At 45.0% G+C, this 13,080-nt stretch overlaps 1 protein-coding gene and 1 long non-coding RNA gene across 3 annotated transcripts in view; one reads left to right on the top strand and one right to left on the bottom strand.

The window, feature by feature from the left end:
* Positions 1–3,181: 3,181 nt before the first annotated feature.
* D930019O06Rik lies at positions 3,182–10,133 on the bottom strand. The gene is made up of 2 exons (XR_001778897.2): positions 9,332–10,133; positions 3,182–6,624 (listed from the first exon to the last, which is right to left on the bottom strand). It is a non-coding gene; the product is annotated as an RIKEN cDNA D930019O06 (long non-coding RNA).
* Positions 9,549–13,080, top strand: part of Creg2 (cellular repressor of E1A-stimulated genes 2) — a 33,647-nt gene continuing 30,115 nt past the window's right edge. The window contains exon 1 of one of the 2 annotated variants that reach the window (XM_006496005.4): positions 9,549–11,095. In XM_006496005.4, the coding sequence (XP_006496068.1) occupies positions 10,661–11,095 (435 nt within the window). In that variant the 5' untranslated portion in view covers positions 9,549–10,660. The remainder of the gene's footprint in view (positions 11,096–13,080) is intronic. The other variant, NM_170597.4, reaches the window with a different exon arrangement.

Genomic DNA, 13,080 nt, shown 5'->3' with positions numbered 1-13,080 from the left:
GAGAAGTTAAGCATTAGATTTGATCAAGAAGGTAGAATCATAAGCAGACTTGAGACAAACAGAGGTGAAGAAAAGACAAATGAATAAAAAGAAAAAAGAGGTGAGGGCCCATCAGACACCACTGAGGTACCAGTAATATACTATAAGGACCCCAGAGAGAAAACAAAAAAGAGACACATGCAAAGCTTACTCAAATGATAGCTGTGGACTCCCCACACGTGTGAAGGGAAATGATTACCCCAATTTAAGATGCCCAGTGGACTCTGACCACATGAACCTAAAGAAGTCCACTTCAGGACACATCACTGCTGAACTATTTTGGAAGAAGCAAAGGAGTTGAACTAAACAAAAAATGCCTCATCTCATACAGGGGAGCTCTGTGTAGTGATGGGAAGATCTCAGGAAGCATGGCCAGCCAGAAGGAAGAGGGAGTCTATGCAGAATAATAATAAGGGAGAAAACGAACAGGGATGCCCTTCAAATATGAAGGGGAGAGATTCTGCCAGATAAACCCCAAACCTGTCACCATCACATCTAGCTGCAAGAAATGCTCAAGTGAGGTCTTTGAGCTCAAAGACACCGGACAGCCACGGAAAATCAGATGAAAGTCCAAAGCTGGATAGCCAAGTATGGATTCAAATAGGAATGGCCCCCATAGGCTCACATATTTCAATGCTTGGCCATTAGGGAGTGGCACTACTTGACAGGGACTGGGAGGTGTGGTCTTGTGGGAGGAATTATGTCACTGAGAGTGGGTGTTGGGGTTTAAAAAGCTCAAGCTAGCTCCCCGCCCTTCTGTCTCTCCCTTCCTCCTATCTCTGGATCAAGATGTGGAACTCTCAACTACTCCCCAGAACCATGTCTCCTACATGATTCCATGCTCCTAGTCATGATGATAATGGCCGAAAGCTGTGAACATATAGCCAGCCCCAATTAAATGTTTTCTTTTATAAGAGTTGCTGTGGTCATGGTGTCTCTTCACAGCCATAGGACACTGACTAAGACATTAAAGTAAACACACAGACAACTACAAATAGTATTGATGCTGATATAGTGTAAAAACACATTTAATTCTGTTATAGAAGTTAAGAGAGGGGCTGGAAAATGGCTCAGTGATTAAGAGCACTTGCTGCTCTTGCAGAAGACCTGCACCCACAGCAAGCAACAGTTAAATACCTGTAACTCTGCCTTCTTATGGCCTCTACAGACCCATGAACACACATGGTGCATGTGAACTCCCAAAGGCACAAGTAAAATAACAATAAATCTTTTCAAAAAGAAATGAAAAGACAAGAGTAAATAACCACAAGTGTAAGAACATATGAATGTATAAAATTATATTAATGTCTATACAATACTAAAAGATATATTATATATGTGTGTGTGTGTATGACATTAATTACATAAGTCCAGAGGACTCAAAAGAGTAACATTTGTGTGTGCAATTAAAACAATGTTTCATTAGTTTCAAGTGCATTGGCCTACAAACAAAACTGTAAAAAGAATCAAAGTATGTCAGTACTGAGAACAAAGACAGTCAGTGGATACAAATTGTCTTAGGGCTTCTATTCCTGCACAAACATCATGACCAAGAAGCAAGTTGGGGAGGAAAGGGTTTATTCGGCTTACACTTCCATACTGCTGTTCATCACCAAGGAAGTCAGGACTGGAACTCAAGCAGGTCAGGAAGCTGGAGCTGATGCAGAGGCCATGGAGGGATGTTCTTTACTGGCTTGCCTCCCCCGGCTTGCTCAGCCTGCTCTCTTATAGAACCAAGACTACCAGCCCAGAGATGGTCCCACCCACAAGGGGCCTTTCCCCCTTGATCACTAATTGAGAAAATGCCTTACAGTTGGATCTCATGGAGGCATTTCCTCAACTGAAGCTCCTTTCTCTGTGATAACTCCAGCTGTGTCAAGTTGACACAAAACTAGCCAGTACACAAATACAGCAGAAGGGGGAAGGGACAGAAGCTACTAGATCAAAAACAGCCAGATGGTGACCATGGGTTCTTCCCTATCAGTAACATCCTTAAATGTTAGTTGGTTACACTGTTCAGTGGAAAGACAGAGCAAAGAAACACTTCTGGGGGCTTGTGGGAGCGGGAATCTAACTACATAATCTATCCACATAGCCTATGTTTAAACTTCAGGGCATGCACAAGCTTATAGAAAAATGGAGAGGGGGGTCTGGAGAGGTGGCTCAGTGCTAAGAGCACCAACTTCTCTTTCAGAGGTTGGGAGTTCAATTCCCAGCAACCACATGGTGTCTCAAAACCATCTGTAATGGTATCTGATGCCCTCTTCTGGTGTGTCTGAAGACAAAGACAGTGTATTCATGTGGGGTGGTGGACTGTGAGAGAGAGGAAACAGGGTAAAGTTGAACTGGGTTGGAGTGGTGTGTGTGTGGGGATATGTGTGTGCATGTATCTATGGTATGTGTGCATTTATGTGCATTTATTTGTATTTATGGGGTGTATGTGTGTGTGTGTGTGTGCATATTTGTGTGTGTGTGTGTGTGTGTGTGGCAATAATTATAAAGAAAAGGAGACCATGAATATGAGATGAAGTGGGGAGAAACAGGAAGAGCTGGAAGGACTGAGGGAATGATGTAAATACAGCACACATACACGAAAATTTTTAAAATAAAGGAGAAAAAAAACGTACTGAGAATTTTGGTTTCTCTAAAAATCCAGTTATGTTGTATGAATATAGTTTTGTTTTAGTCCCAGGTGTGTGATAAGAGGCTGCTTTACAGCAGGTGATTGTGATTTGCCCTGTGCTCTAGCAGGGGCATGTTTTTGACAGCTGCAGATAGTTTAACTTTGGGGACTCTGTAGAGGGTGTAAATGGGAGAGCCCTGAGAGGGCCTGTGGTGGCTGCTGCTGCCCCTGCTGCTCCAAGTTGCTACTGTTGCATTTTGTCAAGTGGTCATGAGCAAAAAGAGGAGAAGAAGAAATTGGATATCCTGACAATGAAGATTGGACTTGCCCCCAGGAAGCTGAAATTATACTAAGTATTATTTGAGCATAATTACATGAAACTAGAATTAAAACCAGGGGGAAAAAGCCCTGGAAGATCTGAAAATATGTGAAAATCATACTCTCTTGAATAACCAAGGGGTCAAACCAAAGAAAAATTTAGAGTGTACTTTAAAACAAACAAAAAGGAAGCGAAGCACATACTATATTAGTTTTATTTCTGCTACTGTGAGAAACACTGGCCAAAGGGCAACACAGGAAGCAAAGGGTTTATGTCGTCTTACAGTTGCAATCCATCGCGAAAGAGAGTTAGGACTGGAACCTGGAGGCAGGAATTGAAGTAGGGACCATGGAGGAGTGCACCATGCTAGTGTATTCCCTGTGTCTTGCTCAGCCTGCTTTCTTACACCACCAAGGACCACCTGCCTATGAGGGTGGGGAGGGATCCCCCAGAGAGCTGGGCCCTCCCATACCAATCATGAATCAAGAAAATGCATTACAGTTTGCCTACAGGTCAATCTAAAGAAGGCATTTTCTCATCTGGGGTTCCTCTTCCCAGGATGTCATGTCAAGCTATTAAAAACAAAACAAACAAACAAACAAATAAAACCAAAGACACACACCAAAACTTAGGGGACACAGAAATAGCAGAAATAAAGGAAATTCATAGCATCAGATACCTACATTTAGAATGAAGAAAGTTGTGTGAGCCTGTAATCCCAGCACTCGAGAGGTTGATGGGGTAAGAGACATGTTGGGAATTTGAGACTAGCCTGGGCCATGTAGTGACTTACACACTGGAACACTGTCTCAATAAATAAATAAATAACTCAAGATTATACTGCAGCAAATTGCCAAAAGAATAAATGAACCCCACAAGTAGTAGAAAGAAGACAAATAAAAGTATTTAATTAGAAATAAACACAAGGAAAGGAGAAAAAAATTAGGTGGCTTTTGACAGAGCCTGCTAATCTTCAGCAAGTTCCCTGAAACTACACAACAGGGAGAAGAATAGTCTCCTCCACAAATGTTGTTTTAAAAGCTATATATCTGCATACTTTGATCTTATACCACATACAAAATTAACTCAAAATAGACTGAAGACTTGGTTGTGAAATCCAGGGAAAGCTTGCAGAGAACACAGCAAGGGAGCTTCCCGGGTTGGTCTTGGCAGTGATGTATCAGAAATGACACCACATGTACAGGCAGAAAGTGCAAATCCAGACAAGTGGGGATGCATCCATTTATTAAAAGGCCCAACAAGGTGAATGACACACCAGAAAGTTACGGAATGAGAAAATAGTTGTGAGCGACGTGTCTGACAAGGAGTGTGCTGGCTTGTTCTTACTGTCAACCTGACAGAAGTCACCTAAAAAGCAGGAATCTTGTCTGAAGCACTGCTTCAGTCAGGCTGGCCTGTGGCCATGTCTGTGAGAGACTGTCTGACTCATATGGAAAGGCTCAGCCCATTGTGGCTGGCACCACTGCTGATAGGCAAGCTGGCTATACAGACAAACCAGCTAGGCATGTGTCGGGGAGTGACCCAGCAACCTGAGATCTTCCACGGTATCTGCTTTAGTTCCTACCTTGAGATCCTCCAATGGCAGTCCATACTGTATAGGTTGAAATAAACCCTCCCTTTCCTCCCCTGTATTGGCTAGTTTGTGTCAATTTGTCACAAACTGGAGACACCTGGGAAGAGGAAACCTCAGTTGAGGAATTGCCACCATCAGATTGTCTTGTGGGCTTGTCGGCATTTGCTTGATTAATAGACTAGTGGGTGGTGCCACCCCTAGGTGGGTGGTCCTGAGTTGTGTAGAAGTGTCTGAATGTGACCTGAAAGCAGACTTTCTTGCATGGGCTCTGCTTCAGTTTCAGCCTCTAGGTTCCTGCCTTGGCTTCTCTCAGTAATAGATTGTGACCTGGGAGTTTTGAGAACAAAATAGACCCTTTCTTTCCCAAGCTGTTTCTGGTCCACGTTTTATCACAGCAACAGAAACTGAACTGATATAGCCCTCAAGTTGCTTTTGGTCAAAGTGTTTTATCACATTAACAGAAAGCAAACTTGGTCAAAGTGTTAACATCTAAAATACATCCAGAAACCTCCTACAATTCAACAGCAAAAATAAAATCCAGTTTTTAGATGAGCAAATAACCTAAATAAAAGTCTCTACCAAGAAGCTGTGTCCATGGGCAGAGCACACACCAGAAGAGGCTGACATTAGTGGTCATCAGGGAAGGATGGACGTAAGTTACAGTGACATATCACCTCACACCTGCTAGGATAGCCAATGCTTAAAAGCAAACACAAGCAAAACCAAAAAATAACCAGTGCTGGAGATAATATGAAAAAAATTAAATTGTAAGAGTCAAAGGACCAAGAAACCCACTGTGTGATTGTGTCTGGGAGCAACAGGGAAGTTTTAGCCATGATAGCACAATAATAGATCTGTCCAGACAGGACCTGAAGAAGCACACCAGCTATCCTGGGTACTCTTACATGGAAGGGGAAATCTCATGGTGCCCCACCCATAGATAAAGACTCCCGAAAGAGAGAGAATTAGTCTCCCTCAGAGGTGAGCCCCCTGATTGGTTTTGCAATACCAATTGCTCAGCCCTGAAATCATAGGTACACAGCAGCAACTCTAAATGGACTGAGCAGATTGCATTTCTGTATGTATGTATGTATGTATGTATGTATAGACAAATAAAATAATTTTAAAAAACCAAGCCATGAGTTTGAGAGGGAGTGATGGGAAGAGAGGGCAGTGATTGGGGGTAACTTTTTAAGGATCGGAGGAAGAAAGGGAAGGAGGTAAATAATGTAAATATATTTTCATTAATTATTTAATGTCAAAAGGGAAAAATAAACTAGAACAGTTAGGAATATGTAGAAAGACCCTATTTCAAAAAAGAAAACAAAAACAGAACCACCATAAGACCCATTAATCCCACTTCTGAGTATTTATCTGAGAGAATGAATAACACCCTGTAGGCATATATTTTTCATAACTTACATCAATAAGCATTTAACCTCCCCTCTAGCCCACCACCTACCAGTAATGGAAAAGAAAGATTATTAGGATGCAGGAGAAGTAGACCTCTTTGAATATTTCTTTGGGACAATCCCAATCTTCATTGTTCTCAGTCCAGTAGCAAACACAAACATGAATCAGCAGCCGCTGTACAGTGCACTCAGCAGATACTATAATATCCAAAATGAATTCAAGACCACCCAGTACCTTCCCCCTTTGAAAAGGATTTTCCAAACTGTACTAGCAGGCCAAGTACAGAGTCAGATAAAAAAGCTGGCTGACTAAACTGTGAGGAGCCGCCCTCACATTCACCATTACAAGATGGCGCTGACATCCTGTGTTCTAGGTAGTAAACAAATAATCTGCGCATGTGCCGGGGTAGTTTTCCACTCCATGTGCTCTGCCTTCCCCTTGACGACAACTCGGCCGATGGGCTGCAGCCAATCAGGGAGCGACACGTCCGAGGCTGAGGACAATTCTCCATAAAAGGGACGGGGTTTCGACATTCGCTCTCTTCCTCCTGAAGAAGTAAGCAATAAAGCCTTTTGCCGCAGAAGATTCCGGTTGTCCTGAGTGTGTTCTTGCCGGCGGGGACAAAAGCTCGGGATACTAAACAAATATAAAAACATAGTCTTAGTGGTCAAAATGATTAAGCCTACAGCTGCCAAAATAATATTAGCTGTTCTCAGAGAAATTACCATAACAAGATTAGCAATCCCCCACCCTGCCCTACACTGAATTCTGAGGAAAAAAAAAAAAAACCTAAAAACACAAACCATCCTGACCTTGCTAGGATTCCCCTGACGTTAACAGCTATAACTTAATAGCTGACCCATAAGTTCAAAATGTACTACTGCTTTGCTGACCAAATCATAATAACCCATCATGGGGGCAAGCAAAGTGAGCCACTAGGCCAAAGGTAGTCACTATGCAAACAAACCAATGCCTGGAAAGGTTACTTTCTACACCAATTAGAATAAGCCAGCTACCCTGATACCCAAATCTGCCCCTTACAAAGGTATAAAAAGTGTCTTTCTTTGTTCTGGGTCTCTCCTCTGGCCTGCATGCTGAGAGGGGGATCCTCAACATGTTGGATCAATAAAAATCCTCATGAGGTTTGCAGCAATGGCAATTTCTGTGGTCTTTGTGAGTGAGGATCTTTTAACAAACTCCAACAATACCACACATGAATCAGCAGCTGTGGTTCAACCCAAAAGAAACCTCTAGGCTCACCAATCAGCCTGAGTCCACAAAAGCAGCAAGAAGCCACAGGAACCTCACAAGAAGTTCTTTGGCGAGTTTCTCTCTATGAAGCCACCACAAGTTGAACTCAGCAATGCAATGTAAGGTGAACCAATACATGTGTATTGCCAGTAAAGACTAGAGAGGCAGAGCAAAGTGAACCAATACTAGAGCTCCCACTGACTGTAGGGTCATTTGTATATTCCTTCTAAGCAGTACACATCCTTTTACGTGTTTGCTATAGCAAAAAATCCTTTCACCTGTGTCTCCTTCAGCAAAACATTCTTTCTTGGGTCTGTTTTAGCAAAACATTCTTTCACCTATTTGCCCAGCAAAGCATCATTATAACCTAACTGAGTCTCAAAAAAACAAACAAACAAACAAACAAACAAACAAACAAACAGAATTTTCACTTTAACACCTCCACCATATATCTAGACCCCTGAGTTAATGATAGCATACCTCATAATAGCCACCAAGTGGAAACAGCTGAAATGTTCACTGATAGACAAATGATAGAAATCAGCACACAAATAATGTGGAATATTATTCTTAAAAGAAGAAAACCCTGTCAGATGCCACAACATGGGTGAACCTTGAAAGAAGGAAATTAGCCAGTCCTCTGCAGGATTGAATTTGTCTGAGGCATGAAAATGGTCAAATTCATCAAAACAGAAGGCAATGTGATGCCTGTCAGAGGCTGAGCTAAGGAAACAGGAAGCTGATGTTTGGAGGATGGCAGGACACCAATGTTCTACAGATGCATGCGCAGCAAGGTGCATAGTATTGAGCTGACCTCTTACCCATGGTGAAGAGGAGAGCTTTGATGCTGTGCCTCTCACCGTGGTGGGGTGAGGAGCCAACATCCTTAAACAGAAAACAACCTGTTCCAGTGATGTGGCCTTAATTGTCAATCTGACTGGATGCAGAATCATCTAGAAGATGGCGAGGCACAGCTCTGCGTGTGTCTGAGGGAATAAATGGGGGAAAGGGTAACACTAGAATTCCCCTCTCTCTGCTTCCTGATGTGCCACGACATGAACCTCTCTGTGCCTTGTGCCCTTCCTGCCATGATGGGCCAAATCCTACTAATTCTGGAGCCAAAATAAACCTTTCCTCCTTTCATTGCTGTGTTGGGTAATTTGGTCATAGTGAAGAAAAGGCAGCTAATACAACTGGTGATCAAGTTAAAGCAAATAAGTCAATGAGTACCTATCATTGCCCTTCTCCCAGACATGGGTAAGAGCCAATAACGTCTCTTAATCTGACAATAATCTAAATAGATAAGAATGAAGAAAATAGGAGCTCTTACACTCTGATAGTATAATTGGCGTTTAAGCCAGTTTGACATCCCATAACAACTTTTTACACAGAATTAACTAGCAAAGTTAAATACACTCAAGTCCACGTCTTGACCTCTAACAGGTCCACGGGAGTGACGTGTGAATCTGTACAAATATACCCTCTCTAGCTTTTACAATACAACATCTCGATACCCATAGAAATAAAAGAGATCTGTGGGACTCCTCTGAGGTTCTACAGCTGAACTCATTCCAGCAGAGGAGGCACATGCCTCTGCCATAGCTGGCCAACTCAGGCATGAGGAAAGAGAAGGTGGATTGATCCTGCCGTGAGAGCCACAGAGGAACTGAGATTACCATCTGCAGGTCCTCTCCCCACACTGACATATCAGTTCAATCCCTTTTCCTTTCCTGAGGTTGAAACATTCATCGTCTTTTTCCTCTGAGGATAAGCTCTCCCCTGAAACTAGAGATGTCAGGCTTGACACCCAAACCCCGGTGGGGGAGATGTAACCGTCCCCATTTTGTAGAGGCAACAGTGACATGCCACTATCCCACAATCAGAACATGATAGGACAAGATCTGGATTATTTTTAATTTGTATTTCAGGGAGGAGGAGTTGTTGGTTTTTATGGTGGATCTTGAGGTGGTGTCTCATGTAGTCTAGGCTGGTCTCAAATTTGCTTACCTAGCTAAGTCTGACCTTGAACTCCTGAATCTCCTGCCTCCACCTGTCGAGTGCTAGGATAGATAACAGGTGTGTGCCATCATACCTGGCTGCAGTGTGTAGTATTTCCATGACTCCCCATTGTGCCTCTCAAGACCATGGAACACATCTTTCCCCTAAACAGGGGATAAGAGGGTCTGTGAAGCTGGGGAGAGAGCAGCAGCCGATAACAGCAGAAGCCATGAGAGTAAACAAGATGTCTTGGGGAGAAACTGAAGACACCATCAATGTTTCAAAGCAGACGGAGAGCAGAGAAGGGGTTGTGGGGTGGGGGGTGGGGAGGGGAGAGAGAGAGAAAGAGCAGCCAGGGGCATCCAGGGAGAGACAAGAAGTTCCCATGCAAAGAGAAAGAGACCAGCTGTGTTCACAGCTGACATCCAGGCATCCAGGAAGAGTCACAGGAGTTTCACAGCAGGGCACAGTGAAGACATGTAGGAAAAACTCAAATCCCATTTCAAGATACTTTCTTATAGAACCAGTTAGTGCAGGACTCTTGCATTTTAGGAATATAAGCGATAGAAAATATTCCATGGTGGGACAAAGACTGGATATCATAAGAACAGGTAAGAAATTATAATTACTTTGAAGTTATTTTGATATCTATTAAACTTCTTACTGGAACAAGATGGTTTTTAAAATACGCTATTAAGCCGGGCAGAGGTGGCACACGCCTTTAATCCCAGCATTTGGGAGGCAGAGGCAGGCAGATTTCTGAGTTCGAGGCTAGCCTGGTCTACAGAGTGAGTTCCAGGACAGCCAGGGATATACAGAGAAACCCCGTCTCGAAAAAAAACAAAAACAAAAACAAAAAAACAAAAAAAAAAAACAAAAAACAAAAAACAAAACAAAACACCCAACAACAATAAAGTTCTATTAGTCTGTGTCGCTAACCGCAGGACACTGCTGACTGGGTGAGTGATGGAAGATGTGGGTGTATTGTGGTTCCCGGTTCTGCGGAGGTGATGGGGTGCAATAACTGAGCCTGGTGATGCCCTTCTTGTTGGCTCAGAGAAGTTAATCAGCTTGGTAGAGTCGCACAGCTGACGAGCGGAGGAGTGCATTGAGCCTGAGCTGTGAACGCCCACCCTCTGGCTGCAAAACGCTTGCCATCCTGCGGAAAACCAAGACACGCGTGGACTCTGCGCCCAGCAGCGGCGGTGGACGCAGGGGACTCTGGTCGTGCAGCAGACTTCGCTTCTTACGGGAGTGTAAGGCAATAGGGAACCCCGGCCCCCGGACTGATTGGAGACCCTCAACCCGGGAATCCTATCACGAGGAGAAGGGTTCCGACGCACGCTCCGCCGCAGGGGGGCGCCCCTGGCTGGCCGCTGCTTGGTCAGTGGTCCCCGCCACAGGGCGCGTCGCCTCCAAGAAGATGTCGCTGTCCGGCAGGGAGCGTCCTGCTTGGCCAGGGAGTCGCCTGTCCTGGTTGCTATGCTGCAGCGCCCTGTTGTCCCCAGCCGCCGGCTACGTGATCGTGAGCTCCGTGTCCTGGGCTGTCACCAACGAGGTAGATGAGGAGCTGGACAGTGCATCCACTGAGGAGGCGCTGCCCGCGCTGCTGGAGGACTCGAGTAGCATCTGGCAGCAGAGCTTTCCGGCCTCGGCGCACAAGGAGGACACGCACCTGCGACCTCGGGGCTCCGCCCGCGCCAGGCCCGCACCGGCCGCGCGTGGCATGTTCTCCTACCGGCGGGAGAGCGGCTCATCTGAGGCATCCCCTGGCCCCAGGGTGCATGCCGGCACCGCCCGCTCCCTAGCCCACGCTAGCTCCTGGGGCTGTCTGGCCACTGTGTCCACCCACGAAAAGGTAAGCCAGAGGTCGGGACGCGGGGGCGGTGCGCGTCTCCCTTCCAGGACGCAGGGCGACTCCGGTTTCACAGGTTCATAGGCTGTGAATGCCCTGTGAATAACGGAACCAGCGTGTGCATGGGTCGGTCCATCTGGCCAAGTGCATGTGAGTGGGGAGGAAGGAGAAGCTGGGAAACAGTCTCGTGGTTAGTGATTGAATCCCTGTGTACTAAAATGGCCAAAGAGATGATCAGATAAACAGTGACAAGCTGGAAACCTGGAACGTAGGCAGGATCGCTTTTGGAATCACAGATGAGGCGCATCCAGCTCCCAGCTCCCTGCAGGCTCCGACAGTCCTGCAGACAGACTCTGGCACCGCCTCCCACACCAAGTGGGTGTGGAAGAGGAACGCCATCCACACTCCGGTAGACATTTACACTTTAAAAAAAAATGGAACTCAGGTTTTTTAGAAAGAGGGCTTAAGCAAAAGGTAACAGCTGGAGGAGCTGTTTCAGCTGCAGTTCGTCTCTTTCGATCCACAAAACTGTATTCACATTTTATCCTGCTTCCTTCCACCCAGAATGGCATGGAGAGGGGCCGAGGCTCTGTATTCCCTAAGAATAGCCTCCAGAAAGCTTCTAGTCCTGTCTGGTAAACAGAGCTGTGGGCCCAGCCCCTGTTGAATCTGTGCAGGGAAGGGCTTTGTTATGTATCCCGCGGTGTGGGAGTCTGGTTCTTGCCACAGCTCTGGGTCTCACTAACCCCAGCTTGGCCAAAACATCTACAAAACTAAGAAATTCGGTGGGCAGAGCTTGAAAGTTCTTTCTTCTTCTTCTTCAAAAATTATCTAATGACAACTTTATCCTAATAATGGCAATGATCTTGTTCTCTTTCTACATCTGAGTCTAAGCCAGTTCTGTATTCCCAGGGTTCAAAGACTTTTTACACGTTTAACATATACCTTAGAGAATACAGACTTTAAGTATGAAGCTAATCTCTAGGTTTACAACAAATCAGTTCAGACAATTAGAAATCTACTGCCTGACGCTAGGGAAGAGGCTCGGCTGTAGAATGATTGAGAGTCTGTGTTATTCAACCTCCAGAACCCGAGTTCTTTTGTTTGCTTGTTTGTTTTCTTTTATAAAGCGCCAAGCAGGGTGGTGTTAATTTATGGTCACAGTGCTGAGTCTGCTGAAACAGGTGGATCTTTAGGGTTTGCTGGCAAGCTAACCTAGCCTACTTCGGGAGTCCCAGGCCAGTGACAGACTCTTTCTTTAAAAAAAAAAAAAACCAAACAACAGTCCTGGACCATGAGGAAAGACATGGGGAGGCCAGGAGGTGGACCTCTGACCGCCATGAATACACACTATGCAGAAGTACCACACACTTAGGCACACACAAAACGAAGAAGCCGGGTGCCAGTCAGCCTGGGTGGCCCATGCTAACACAGCTAAGGCAGGAGAATTGTGAGTTCAGAGCCAACTCTAGATACATGTCCCGGCCCTGCCTCACAGAAACATGTACAAGAGAAACCATCCACTTTCCTTGCGGGTCGTTGTGTTGAAGCTGCTTTGACCTCCAACAGCTCTTTTGTTGGCTTCTTTAGGCTCTTCCAGTGTTGACTTTGAATCCAAACAGTAAATTCAGAGAACATTTGCATGAACCGCTGAGCGGTTCATGATAGCCTGGAAATAGAATCTGTGGGTGATGTCATACTACCGTTTGGAGAACTCGTTAATGTTTCATTTTTCTAAATTACTAAAGCCCTTCCTTTCAGAATCTTGCCCACCACATCAGGTGCTTGGAACACAATGGCGGCTTCACTAACAGGAGGGTTCTTTGTAAGGGGCAAAGCAGGGATGGCAGAGTTTGGGGAAAGCTAAGACCTAAACACTTTAATTTAATGTCACATAAGCATCCACTAGGTGAGCACAAGCAAAGATCAGTATATCATGCTGCTGTGGCTTCCATTTATGCTAGAATGGTATCTAACATAACACTTTC

Source organism: Mus musculus, chromosome 1 (assembly GCF_000001635.26).
Source record: "Mus musculus strain C57BL/6J chromosome 1, GRCm38.p6 C57BL/6J".
Taxonomy (NCBI): Eukaryota; Metazoa; Chordata; class Mammalia; order Rodentia; family Muridae; genus Mus; species Mus musculus.
Note: the sequence above shows the minus strand (reverse complement) of the source record. Positions and strands in the feature narration are given on the sequence as shown.